This window comes from Wasmannia auropunctata, unplaced genomic scaffold (genome assembly GCF_000956235.1).
Source record: "Wasmannia auropunctata unplaced genomic scaffold, wasmannia.A_1.0 LD336076.1, whole genome shotgun sequence".
NCBI lineage: Eukaryota > Metazoa > Arthropoda > Insecta > Hymenoptera > Formicidae > Wasmannia > Wasmannia auropunctata.
In genome coordinates, this window is record NW_012026814.1 from 4,539,140 (window position 1) to 4,553,590 (window position 14,451).

Here is a 14,451-nt window from a genome sequence, read left to right on the forward strand (position 1 = left end):
TGGAATTTTTGACTAAATGTAAAACAGGCGTGCACCTAGCTGAAACGTTGGAAATCAAAAAACTTACCCCAAATGATGCTAATAACATCAGCAGACAAGCTATATGGAATATACATCGGAAATAATTCACGAAATAAAAACAGACTTGGTAATACCAAGATTTTTATTAAATACAACAGAGTCACTATTTATAAATGTATTAATTGAAATAATAGAGAATGGTGAGCTCATGGTAGAATATATTTCTACCATGGTTATGTGTATTATATTAATGATATATTAATGATTTGCTCATCATGACAAGCTTATGCAATTTAATAAAAATGATTACGGTATTACCAGTCACGTACCCCGCGCGAAGACGCGCATTCAAGTACGACCGCATCACTGCTCCGATACCTTCGGCAGCGTACGGGCGCTGTGCACACGCACTTTACTTAAGGATAAATTGAACATTATTAAAGAAACATTCAACTCCTTCCACTATCGTTTAAAATTCACCAGCAAAATAGAAAACAAAAACTGCCTCAGCTTTCTAGATGTTAACCTGATAAGACATGATCATTTTCGATTTATATCACAAATTTCATTTTTCAGGGAAATACCTTAATTTCAATTCTAACCACCCGACCAATAAAAAAAAGGCATTGTCCACGCACGCGCGTGGTTCATGATTTGTGACTACGACAAAATCACGCGGCTTGGCGTCCAGAGACGAGGGCGCCGGGAAGCATCGCGTATGGTTTTGCTCCGACAAATATCAGCACGGCACACGTTCGCGCATTTCTTTAAATAAAGCACGAGCCCGCCACGATCTGGCCACATGTCCTGTCGTCGCTAATTGGTTCCCGACGCTCTCGTGACTCGTTCGTCCCTTTTCCAATTTTTTGCACGGGCAGCGGCCCGATCCATGCGGCACAAACAGTCCGTCGCACATTCTCAGACAAGTAACTCGTACAGCAGCAAGAATAGTCAGTTAGCGAAGCTCATTCCGCGATCGCTTGTAGAGCCGTGTTGCCGTAGTTCATAGTGTTAAGTTACAATAAAGTGTATATGACAGTGCCTGCAATAATAAAGATACACATTCTACGCCACGCTCGACTCCTGTGCAATTTACATTCACATCCGCCCATCCTACTCCAGTGATCAAAATCCGAATAAGTGTCTCGCGCCGAGACTCGAAGGCGAGCGCGAACAGGCATTATTTATGGATTAGTCGGCAAAATAATCTTATTATCACCTCATTTCAGAAAAAAATGCAATTCAATGTATTAATTATTTATTTTTGTTATTTTTACGCTGACTTTAAAATGCGTTACAACAATAGAGCTTGCGACTGAAAATGACTAAAGTTATAGTCGAAACCGGTACCGCGATTTTTGTATATCTTAACATGTAATGTTGAAATATAATAAGTAAGATAACATCTAATTACAATTTGCTCGTTTTTGGTCCCTATTTAGTCCCTATTTAATTTATAATTATTTATTGTTAAACAACTATCCGATAAAGTTCATATTTGCGACTAAAGAGATTAAAATGCTTTTTTTACCAGAATTTTCACCGCCCAAATAATACTGCACATTCTAATATAATTGAAAATAACAGATTTTTTACGGTTCAATTTATCATCTCTGTGTCTTAAAAGGTTCTCATCCATTAGCAAAAAACTCGATTGTAGGATAACATATACAACACCAAATACGTTGAAAGAATTTATAACAACGGGGAAAGATATCATTGAAAAAAATGTCACGGTGTGACGTCGTATACAAATTAAATTGTATGGATTGTATCACTTACGTCGGGCAAACAAAAAGGCAATTTAAAATAGTGCTCAGAAAAAGAACCGGGTAACAAGAAAAATTGAGAACCGCCCACCCGCCCGTCATTCGTTGCACACGGGTGAGAACCGATTCCTCGGGTACCCGTATCACGCGGGTACCCGTATCACACGGGTACCCTTATCACGCGGGTACCCGTATCACACAGGTATTCGTATCATACGAACACTCACTTTATATTAGTACCCGCATTATACGAGTATTCGCATCAGACGGCGAATGAATCGCATTAAATAATTTAATATATCCAAATAAAAACATTCGATAAAAATTACTTTTTTGCAGAATAATTTAATTTCTATTGATTGTATTTTGCTTGGTAAATTTTAATTTAAGTTTTAATGAAATAGAGTAAAGGTTATTTTAAATATTTTATAAATTTTGAATAATTTTTATAATCGAGTGCCGGTGGCCGCGAGGGCCTTCGCCGGGTGCGTCGTCCTTGTACCGGGAAGTCTTACCATATTATCAAGGAAGCGAGAGATGAGATCGAACGACAGCGAATTGGCAAAGCCGCGGTAAAAAGTATGTCGTAACTTTCATCCTCGGACCGGAGAAACTAGTTGCGCGCCACGGAGTAATACTCGCGAACGGTCGCACGGTGTCGCAGAGAGAGATCGCGAGATCCGCCCGAAATTCGCTCGATTTCCGTCGATCCGATGCTACCCTTCCGACACACCTCATGTCCCTGATCACGATCGCGAAGACCCGCAAACTCGCATATTAATCCTGGCGTGGCGTTAATCCGTCAAGGATCGACGTCGTAATACACGTCACCCCCGAGCGCCCCGTGCGCCTGCGTTCCGCGAAGTCCAAGGAAGCACCGAGCTTCCGTAACCAATGTCTGTAACGAAGTTACCGAAATATAATTGTTATTTTTCCTGTTACAATGCAGGAGCAATTATTTACTCTCCTTACCGCTCTCCTCAGCCTCGTATCAAGTATAACGAACTGTCCCTCTACTATTATCGGAGCTAGCTAATCCGTCGCTGTTCGCAAATTCCGGCCTTTCGCGAAAATCTGTTAATTTGTTATTGAGCTCTCGAGCAATTAGTTGGGGATCGGAGATACCGCTCTTGATTCAGAGAAAAGTGGCTCGCTTGTGCGTGCCTGGCGTCCATCTCTTGCTTCTACCCGTGAGGAATTCACAATAAGATCTTTCCGAGTGAGCGTACCTCCGATCACAGTAGAAATCGGCTCGAACCGGAAGTGCGAACCCGCACTGGGTTAGAGCCGGCCTATCTCTCCTACTATAGCATGGTATCCCATGTTCAAAGCTCTTGAAATTATGTCAAGTATTTTCCCATTTTCCGAAGGGGACCACATTATGGTAAAATATTATGCTAATACACTTTGCGCAGTAATTATACTTTAAAATAAATTTATATAACATGTCATCGCATTGCTACGTATAGCAAAGTGTAATATTTGCTATATTTATTTATTTTTATTTTCGCAGAATGAAATATGTACAAGAATAATAAAAAAAGATTATTTTTAGCATTATAATGGTTCACTTTTTTAAACGAAAAAAATTTAAGAAAATTTTAATAATTATTATACACATATACGCACACAAATATTTCTCAACCACTTTTATATAGGCTTTTATAATCCACTTTTATAATCAATGAAAATATTGTTTTATAATATTTAGCATGTGATTCTCAGCAGATTGAATCCGCTTCTTGATAAAATTGGATACAAAGAGAAACTTGGAGAACATTATCATTCTAGATGTTTGAGACAAGAATCTACATCTACATTACCTCGCACCTACGAGTGCGGTCGCAATACTTATTACTGTTTCACTGCTAAGAAATAACACAGTGTCTAAGTACAAAATATTATTTAACCTTCAAATGGTACAAGAGTGCGAATTCGCACCGCAAAAATTTTTGACATGTTGACATTTTTACAAAGTATCTGTCGCGGCTATTCGCTGGGTAGTCGCGGCACCAGTGTTCCAGTAGTGGACGCTCGAAAGAAGTGTACCATTTGAAGGTTAAGATTGCCAAGATGACTGTACATAATTTTAGTTGAAGGATTTGACATGTAAATTTGCAAGGATTATTTTATTACCTTATAGTTTTTTTAAATGTCACTCTCCTCATGGTACAAAAATAATCTTTCTTCTTTATCATTTCCTGAGGCGAAGATTACTTTGAACCGACCCTAAAGGATGTATCACATTTGTCACGGGTCTCACTCTTCAACAACTCCGATATAGATTGATTTTTCTCTAACAATCCGCCGGGTGACCAATGTACATTGTGTACACAAAACGAATGCAAGGATGCGATATAGAGATCTGACATCCTATACCATACCATTCCATATTGCGCAGTATAGAAATAACAATGTATTTTTGCAATATAAAATACAAGCTATGAATTTTCACTCTGCAGAATTTTTCTCCCAACTTCTCGGTGAGGAATGTTCTTCTCTTTCACGTCGTCGCAAGTTCACAGATGGTAGGAGCATAATTACTTTCCCGACAGGATTAAAAAAGAGAAAGAGAGAGGGGAAAGAGAGAGAGAGAGAGAGAGAGAGAGAGAGAGAGAGAGAGAGAGAACGAAGAGACGTACCTCTCTGAATCCGCAAGCCTTCCCATTCACGATGACGGAGGATCAGCCGCGGGAAAGCACCTTATACCCCGGTGCTCGCGCTACCTAATTCCCCAAGAGTTCTTTGATACGCCATCACGGAGGCCCGCACAAAGGAGAAAATAAGTATCACCCGATGATAATCTCCGGATCTGCGCGATGTGGGACATACATCCACGCCACCGCGCCGGAGTCTGTGCACCGCCTCGCGATAATTCGACGCGACGACGTATCCGGAATCTACCACGCGCGACACAGGATCGTGGACGATTAAATTCCGCATCCGAGATCTCGTCGAGTAAGACCCCCTACCTCCCATCCCCTCGAAAAACGGGAAAACGCGCGGGAACGCGATTGTTATAGCGACTTATGTACGGAGATACGAACGAGGGAGGGAAAGAAAGATACGCGACGTTTTCGCGATATTTCCAAGAGGGAGATATCGAAGTTCACTTATAATTACGTAAATAGAAATTGAATATGTATCCAGCAAATTATAATGTAACACATGTGTGTTATTTGTTATATTGTTAATTTTAAAGAAATTACCACTAACAGGTACGTTACATGTAACTTGGTGTTTGCTGGGTAAGAAATGGGTTATAAAAAATTTTTTACGGGGCAAAGTAAAATTCCCCTAAAAGTTCTTTGTTCCAGTTGCGTCACGTGCGGAAAATAATATGCGGATTTTAGAGCGTCCCGTTTAAGCATCTCGCAGTATCCCGCATCTCCACTGTCACTCGTCTCTGTGTTTAGGGTGAAGTTGCCCATTTCCGAGATATCAAACGCAGACTCCCGTCCCAAGAACAAAGTCCCCGGGATGTGCCTTTTTGATCGCGCGTCCACTTCGCTCGCGACGCTCGTTTATTCGGACATTTCCTCTCGTTTTCCAATTGGACCGATGTGAGAGAAAGAAAGAGAGAGAGAGAGAGAGAGAGAGAGAGAGAGGAGGGGGAGGGGGAGGAAAATCTCCTCTCTGACAGTCACGCGGACGGACGGTCGCGCGAAACGACTTCCCTCGTTCGTTTATGCATTTCCGCTCGGCTGGCTCGCATGGGTCTCCGCCGCGCTGTGCCGCGCGCGTTTCCAATCCTCTTCAAAGGAAACCGCAACGCGGAAACGGTCAGTATCGTCTAATGATGTGGTCGAACCTACGCCCCAACGACGAGCGTTGAGATGATGAGCCGCGACGAACCAGTCACCCGCCGATTGTCGTGCACTTACAAGTTTATCATCGTGTTACATCGATCGAAGAAATAATGATTTATCTTTTAATAATGTGTGATTTGGGATCGCGTTCTATTGTTGATTTACATATTGAAAAAGATTGCTTCGTTGATACTCGATATCTTGTTTAAGCTATTACATTTTATCGAAATTAGTACTGTAAAGTTTCCTTTCTCGCTAATTATTCGCACATATATAATATCAGAATAATCAATAGATTGTACATTTATAGTGATTGTACTACTTTCAAATGTATAATCGCTAATCATTCCCACAGACATAATGTCAGAATGATCAATAGATTATACATTTATGTAATGATTATATTACTTTCAAATGAATAAAAGTTATATAATATATAAAAGTTCGCAACAAGGCTTGAACTCCGTTATCAAAAATCGGACTTACATTTTAAGTGTCTAACTCAACAAATTTGAACAGATTTGATCAATTGGCACGCTTGCCTTAGAATCACGCTTTTATAAAAAAATTATTTTAGGCATCTTGGATATAATACATTTTAATAATTATCTCTTTTGAGAATTTCTTTCTCACGCTCGCCTTTTCTTTAGTGCTTCTCGCTATATTCGAATCATCTATCTTCGCTAATTTGCTGTTTGCGCTCTCGAGCCAAAAGAATTCGTATTATTCTATGATCGATATATGGTTTTCATTGCTCTACTCTTACAACATAACTTGATAACATGATACATGATAACTTGGTAAAGAAAGTCTATATATAATTAAATATAAGTATATACGTATATAATGTACATAAAACATATTTTTTTTATTATATATAATCTGTATTTGGATATACAGAAAAAATAATTTTCATATTGTTGTTTAAATAAAAAGTGAATAAGGAAATAAAAAAATTGCCTGCATATAACAATATATAATAATATATAAAATGATATATATTATTAAATTTGAACTCCTATGTTCTCATTTGTAGCACTTAGCATGCTAACCTACGTAGAGTGCTCCGTAGTTACTCTTATAATTATTCCGGTCTTCTATCAATCGGCCTTAAGTTCTATCAGTTTTGTCAATAAACGGCCTCATATTCCTACACTTCGATCAGAGCCTGACACATTCATCTCGAATGAGCGACGACTCTTCTCGAATTCAAATTTCAAACTTCAGACTTTCGAATGTCAATAACAGATGATGATGCACACCATCTTTTGCATTGATTAGAAACCTTAACCCTCCTTCTGGGCCTTCTATCACCCAAGGATAAGCGAATCTAATCTCACTTTTGAATTTGTAGAAGACGGAACAATTTACAGAGTCGATCGAAATTTTTTTTTAAATTCAAGATCCTTTGTTCTCACTCCTAGTATTTAGCATATCCACAAGTGCTCCGCTACTCTCGTATTTACTCCGATCTTCTATCAATAATCGGCCTTACAGCCTGTATTCTTGCAGTTCGGTCAGTCTGACACATTCATCCTCGAATGAGTGATGGCTCTTCTCGAATCCATCTCAAATTTCAGACTTCCGAATGTCAACAATAGATGATGATGCACATCATCTTATGCATTCATTAGAAACCTTAACCCTCCTTCTGGGCCTATTATTACCCAAGGATAAAGTCAAGCGAATCTAATCTCACTTTTAAATTTGTAGAAGACGGAAAAATTTACGAAGCCAATCGAAATTTTTTTGAACTCAAGATCCTTTGTTCTCACTCTTAGTATTTAGCATGCTAATCCACAAGTGCTCTTGTATTTAATCTGATTTCTATCAATAATTGGCCTTACGGTTCTGTATTCTAACAAATATATATTATATATTTATTAATAAATATATATAAATTATATATATTTCCTTATATATAGACTTTTTTTTATTAGGAAACGCGGGATAATTCATTTAAACTATCGTTGGATATAATATTCAGTTTACGAACAATTAAAATCATCTTAATATAATAAAAATAATTACATTATTAATTATGATAAATAAACAAATTAGAAAATATATCGAACATCAATTTTCACTAGATAGAATTTACAATAAAAGTGTGAAAAGCGCTGCTTCGCCTTTTATATTGTCAATTATGGATATACATTTGAATTAACAAAGGACATATTGACGTGTCTCGATTCACAATCTTCAATTTCGGAATCCGATAACGATAAGAGCGACGGCGTGGAGATACTGACGATTCTCTCATCTTCGCTGGACCGTCGAGGCGAATAGAAGAAGTCACAGCAAGTGTTGTAAAAATTTCTATTAAGCTTGCAGGCGCGCGACAGGACGTGTCGAGACTGCCAGAAACATAATTGTGAATTAGATTAAAGGCGCGCTAAAGACACTCTTACGGTTCCTGATCATATTAGACGGATTTTTTTGATAAATACATCTTGAGTGGCCGAAAATAACAAATGTTTCTTATGTCTACATATCTAAAATAGAGTTTTCTCTATTGTACTATACTGTACTGTACTGTAGTTCGGATTACGAGAGAAAACTGATAATCCTCTGACCACCGAAATTACGATAAAGATTTTAAGATTTCTATCCGCGAAGAAATACATACGTAACGCACGTCTCTCGCCCTCAGCTTCATCCTCGCCCTCCTTTCGCAGAGTATCAGATTCTTCGTGAGATCTTTCACTACGTCGTTCACCTTCCGATCGAGCGTATCGTCGGTACAACTGCCGTCCGTGCCGAAATCGGCGGCGGCCGACAGGTTTCTCTCGTGCTTTCCGGCGCGGCGTTTCTTCTTAAATTTCGATTTGCTGGCGTCGAACGAGCCCTCGGTGGTGCGAAGATCGATCAGGGATGAGCTGAACACGCCCGAGTCCATTGAACCGACGCACCTCGACGATTTCGACGTTTCCAGCGTGGAGTCGGCCGTGCACCGCTTCTCAGCTCGCCGTTCCTTTCCTCTTCCCTCGCTCTCCCCGAGATGAGGACATAGCCATTCGTAACTTTTATTCACCGCGAAACTCTCGCAATCCTCGATCATCTCGTTCGGCTCCTTTGCCATTTCAATTAGAAATTTAGGGGAGGATTTATACCGTACGGATGGATCGTAACGAACGACATATTCCAAGGTACGCGAACGATCGAGATTGGAGTCCAAGTTCGACAGCGAGTGGTTGTTCAGACTCAAGTTCGAGCATAAGTCGTAATAATGGTAGCTCGAATGTGGATAGGAGTGCAAGTCAATTGTACTGCGATCCACAGCCCCGACAGCGAGCGCGTCCTCGTTCTCCGTTAACGAAATCAAGCTCGGGATCCGCGTACAGGAGAAGTACTTGGAAAGCGTGGAATTCTTGTTCGAGCGCTCGCTCATGGCGCTAATTGACGTCGAGTCGTGTATCTGCGTCTCGGCCGGGTCGAGACTCGTTGACGCGATCAACGGTGTGGATCTGACTTCCCCGATCGTCACATCGGCCGTGACGTTATAACGATCGAGATCGCTGCTTTTTCGGGAAGCGGTGAAAAAGTCCTCCGTGTCGTTCTCGCTCACCTCGGCCGGGGGATCGTCGAAGTCTCTGTCGATCCTCTTCTTGATATCCTTCAGAATGGCCATCTCGCCTACCTTCTCCTCCACGATCTTCTTACAATATCTCGGTTCTTCTAAATCGACAGGGCTTTTTGCTAAATCTTTCGCATGCTCATTATTGTTTAAGATCGTAAAATTATTCTTTAGACAAACTCGATCGGAAACTTTATTTTCGATTGAGAATTCTGATCGAAGTTCATCATCCTCGTTCTTCTTTTCATTCAGATCAAATGACATTGGTTTGACGAAGCGGCATTTTTCCTTCATCTTGTTCCAGGAAATTCTATTTGAAGTATAAACTGTTTCCTTCGTCGATCGAACTGAATCACATCTGAAAGCATCGTTTGGAATTTTTTCAGGATTTCTTGAGGCAGCAATAGAATCCTTTGGAAACGAGACCGTTTCATTATTGAGATTACCAACGTGCAAAATCTTCCATACATTTTTCCGTCGATCGCTTTTCGATTCTCCGACGATCCTTTTAACGTTTACCGAACCGCTCTTCTCCTTCGATGTGTTTCTTTCTCTCGCAATTGTCGACCTGTTGTCGACGCCACTCCAATTTACCACCATACTATTTACTTTCGCGTCGTCGGATATCGATGAAAAGTATTCGTCACAATTCTCGAGATTATCTCGCGAGTTCTCGCCATCGCAGCAGGTTTCCCGTAGCGCCGCTGTTATCTCCTCTATCTGTCGATTCACGGCCGTGAATTTATTGATATATTCGGCACGCTTGTCCTCCAGAACGCGAACACGTAGCCACGGTTCGTCGCGATGGTTTCTTCTGTTCGAGCCGGTGCGAAAATTTGTGACGATTCGTGGCTCGTCGTCGCAGTGTCTGTGACGAGAGATCCTTTCGGTCGTCAGCTTCGATCTTCTCTTCGTTTTCCTTCGTCGCGAGCTCTTTCTGTTCGAGGTTTGAATCTGCGCGTCTCTGGTCGTAGGGGTGCTACTACATTTCTGATCTTCTCTCACATAAGGGTCCTTAAAGTCGTCACGTATAAAGGAACGATCGTCGGCGGTACGATCGTTCCGCAAAGTGTCCGATGTATTTTCGTTCTTTTCGACATGTACGTGTGACTGGCTGTGATGAGAATTACGATTACTCTCTTGGGTTCGATTGAATTTAGGAGTAATCTCCGTCGATTCGGTACAATCAATTGCCACAGCTTGGCGATCTGTGTTATTCGCTTTAAGAGACGCGTCTATTAACAGGCTTGACGTTGAAGTTGATTGCGTGACATATTTACATGCGATCATAGGTCTGAAATTGTTGTGAACATGTTTCTTTCGTTTCCTCAATGTAATATTAAAATAATGACGCTTACTTAATTAATGGACAGTAAAATTAAAGTTTGTAGCAAAATTGGAGCTTGTATGTAAGATAAGCCGAGATATTTTTATCCTTAACAGAATTACTTTTAAATATAACTAATACAATGACAACTATATTTGCAATGATTAAATTACGCCTTAAAATCGATGCCCTTTCTTGAAATATACGTATACAGTATCGGCGAAAAGTTTGAGACCACATGTAAAATTGAAGAATATTCCAGTGAAACGCTACTTAAAAGTTTGCCTTTCAATTCATACTTTTTTCAATATTTTTTTTAATTAAAAAAATATTGAAGGCATTATATTTAGTACAGTTGTAATTAATATGGTAGATATTTAATTTCGAAAAAATGGTCTACAGTCATAAAACCTTCTTTTTCAAAAACTGTGAACCATTTTAAAAGTTTGCTGGAAGAGTCTTCAGAAAAAAATGAAATTATAGCTAGATTAGGAAAAAAGTAATCAAACTATTTTAACAACAAAATATTTAATATCTTTTTTTTAAATATCATTCATATAGACATTTTCATTATTACATACTGTAGACAATTGATGATCTCAAACTTTTGGACGTAACGTATTTAAATCTAATTAAAGAGCTTGTGTTACAACAATGGACTTGTTATTAACTTATAACGTAACCAAATATGTGATATTGGTAAAAATGAACATATGTATTTTCGTATTACTGTGAAGTTTATTTTTTCCATTTTTACAAAATGCGAGTTAGTCTATTGTTGCAACAAGTCCTTTAATTATATTTAAAAAATTTCTTTCTATATTTTTTCCTGTATTTTTCAAGTGTTAAATTAACTTAAAATTCGTCGATGCTTAAAAGGTAACTATCTGCGAACGATAATGCTTCTTAAAGTTGCTTATCGCTAGAGGTGTGCGAATCAAGCCTTTGCATGGTCGAATCGAATCGAATCAAATTTTTATAACATGTTCGAAATCGAATCGAATCGAATCTCTTTAATTCGAATATGAATCGAATCTGAATCAAATTTTCCCAAATTAACGCTACATTAGGCGATCGAAATCGAACGTTGAATCAAAATTCTCAAACTATTCGATTTCGAATCTTGCAGATTCGAATTCGAACTATTCGCACACTTCTACTTATCGCGCCATACGAGCTCGAAAATGGTCGCTATCGTTCAAACCTTTCATGCTATTGCATTTAAATCTAATTCAAAGACTTGCTACAACAATAGGGTTAACCCACAACGTAACCAAATATGATAGAAATTACTGATAAAAATGAATGTTTTTTCGCATCACTTTGAGTTCATTTTCTCCGTTTTTACAAAATGCGAGTTAGTCCATTGTTGTAGAAAGTTTTTCAGTTATATTTAAAAATGTCTATTTTTTCGATATTTTTTAAATGTCAAATCAACTTAAAATCGAGGCTAAACATTATTACCTGCGAACGATACTAAAACGTTTCCTAAAGTTTCTTATCGCGCCGCACAAGCTCGAGAGATTATCGCTATCGCTCAAATTTCTCGCACCGGAATGCAAGCCGATGGAGTAGATCTTGGGGGCTACCGGGATGAAGTTTCGCTTATCGCTTCGCAATATCGCGTTGCATCGTTCCTTACAATCGCATCGATTATTACGAAGGTGCCACATCAAGAATTCCGGATACCAGTTCCGACGCGTTCGTACGCGCGACGTAAAATCGTCGGGGCACCAAAAGACATTTTTCAGCTGGTCGATCACCAGCGACGCCGACGTTCGTGCTACCTTGAGCTTTTTACGTGGCGATTTACGTGATCGATATTGCGCGTCCTGGGAGAAACCGCTCTCTCGTCTGCGAGATAACGCAAGTGTAATTTTCATAATTATTCGCTGAGAGATGCATTACAAAATCTATCTTTGGATCCTGAGATTCGATCTCGAAAAATTAAAGCGCGAAAATATAAAATTTTGATCGTAGATTTTCAGATCTTTAGATCCATAGATATATTTCGTAATATTTCAGACATTTATATGTGCGACATTTGTATTTGCAACTACATCGATTTTTAGATATCGAGATCCTCAAATCGTTGGAATTTTTAATCACTAAAGATTAAGAAATTAAGACAAAAAGACAAAAAATGCTTTTTCATTTTTTAATGTTATATTTTAAACATAACATCTTGGAATTATTGTTTAATTCATTCAAGTTTAGATCATTAGTTTTCAACAATTTTTAAGATCGATTAAAACACGTCGATAAACTTACATAAGCACAACATTAAACAGGTTCGAGGATGAATAATCACATTCAATATTTTCAAAATCCATGATATTAGAGTCATTAATGTACGCGTGTGCGATCCTTATGACTCGTTTCCGGTCCACTAAAAGATATAACGATATTCCGAATATTCAGAAATAAAGTCAAAGAGGCGTATCTGTAAAAATACAAGATTCGATACAAACGCGATTATTACATTTTTAGAAATGTACGAAAGTAAGAAATCTGATAAAAATGTAGTAACCTCCTCGCTTTAATCAATTTTACATCTATATATCTTCTCAAATATAATACAATTTGATGTCCCGTTAAATGCCATTGTAATTCGATGGCCAACGTAAAGATAAATTTGGAATTTTTAATCGTCGTAAATACAAGACAATTCTGTTTGCACAATTTGACATATATCAGGTTAGTTTATGCAAGCACGAGATCGTTGCTGATGAGTTTAGATCGTTTCCAATACCTGTTGATAGTTAATTTGCTCCTACACGAATTTCGTAATACTGAGATTTAAAATGTGACTTGATGGAGAGACGTGAAAGGAAGAAACTCCGCGATCTATCAAAATTACGTTGTTACGTCTAAACTGTTCTTAAACGTGTCGTAGATCGCTGACCATTCGACAAATCTCGATACCCATTTGCAATCGTCGATTCTCTCCGAGTCCCCTTCAATGTTACTAAACGTTGCGTTCGGATTCCCATTGGGTACCATACGGTATTTATCTATTTCTATTTCTCTATTTTCTTCGTTTATGACGGTAGAACATTATTACATTTTAAACAACAAAAAGGCTAAAAATACCAAAAATACTAAGGTTGTGTCGCGTCCGACGCGTACGCATAAGCTCAATACGTTATATTTTTTTTCTTTCTTTTCTTTTCTTTCTTTCGAGTACGTTCCCGTTTCTCTTTCTCTTCCCCTTTTACGATACGCTCAAATACGGATATTATGTTATGCATTTAATATTATATAAAAGTAATAATTTAACATTATAATATCAGTTGATATTATGTTATACGTTTAATATCATACAAAGTAACAGTTTAATGCTATAATATTCGTTTGATACTATGTTATACATTAACATTGTATCGAATAGTAATTTAACATTATAATATCAGTTTGATATTCTATTATACATTTAATATTATATAAAAGTAATAGTTAACGTTGTAAATATTCGTTTGATATTATGCTTATATGGAATAATAGTTTAACATTATAGTATTCTTTGATATTATATTATACATTTAATATCATATAAAATAATAGTTTAATCAGTTTGATATTGTGTTATACGTTTAACATTACAATATCAGTTTGATATTGTATTATACATTTAATATTATAATAGTTTAATCAGTTGATATTATGTTATACATTTAATATTATATAAAGTAATAATTTAATGTTATACCATCAGTCTGACATTATGTTATATATTCAGTATTATATAAAGTAATAGTCCAATGTTAAAGTAATAATATAATATTATGTTATAGATTTACTAGTATAACGGTTAATATCATAATGATAGTTAATATTATATAATCTTCAATTAAACTCTATGATTGCGGAAGGCGAGACAATCAGGCGTGATTCACGTGCTCCGCGCGCGCTCACGTACGGTGCGCGTGGATGGACAATGGGACTTCT

General features: G+C 37.9%; 1 protein-coding gene across 4 annotated transcripts; it reads right to left on the reverse strand.

The window, feature by feature from the left end:
• Positions 1 to 7,695: 7,695 nt before the first annotated feature.
• Positions 7,696 to 13,487, reverse strand: LOC105449324. Of its 4 annotated transcripts, XM_011688472.1 has the most exons (6): positions 13,256 to 13,485; positions 13,034 to 13,173; positions 12,775 to 12,946; positions 11,968 to 12,357; positions 8,229 to 10,470; positions 7,696 to 7,956 (listed from the first exon to the last, which is right to left on the reverse strand). In XM_011688472.1, the coding sequence occupies exons 3-6, from the start codon at positions 12,834 to 12,836 to the stop codon at positions 7,744 to 7,746; spliced, it is 2,907 nt and encodes a 968-aa protein (XP_011686774.1). In that variant the 5' UTR covers positions 12,837 to 12,946; positions 13,034 to 13,173; positions 13,256 to 13,485; the 3' UTR covers positions 7,696 to 7,743. The 4 variants fall into 4 exon arrangements, with proteins under 4 accessions (XP_011686774.1, XP_011686775.1, XP_011686776.1 ...); XM_011688473.1 differs by lacking the exon at positions 13,034 to 13,173 and having other exon boundaries at positions 13,256 to 13,487; XM_011688474.1 differs by having other exon boundaries at positions 8,238 to 10,470; positions 13,034 to 13,485.
• Between the last annotated feature and the right edge of the window lie 964 nt (positions 13,488 to 14,451).

Bases quoted from the DNA above. Each gene is read 5' to 3' on its own strand.
- LOC105449324 (XM_011688473.1), bottom strand. From the start codon at position 12,836: ATGGATTTTGAAAATATTGAATGTGATTATTCATCCTCGAACCTGTTT. The intron at 12,358-12,774 runs GTAAGTTTATCG...GTTATCTCGCAG, and splicing joins CTGTTTAATGTTGTGCTTAT to ACGAGAGAGCGGTTTCTCCC. The intron at 7,957-8,228 runs GTATGTATTTCT...TGTTTCTGGCAG, and splicing joins GGGCGAGAGACGTGCGTTAC to TCTCGACACGTCCTGTCGCG.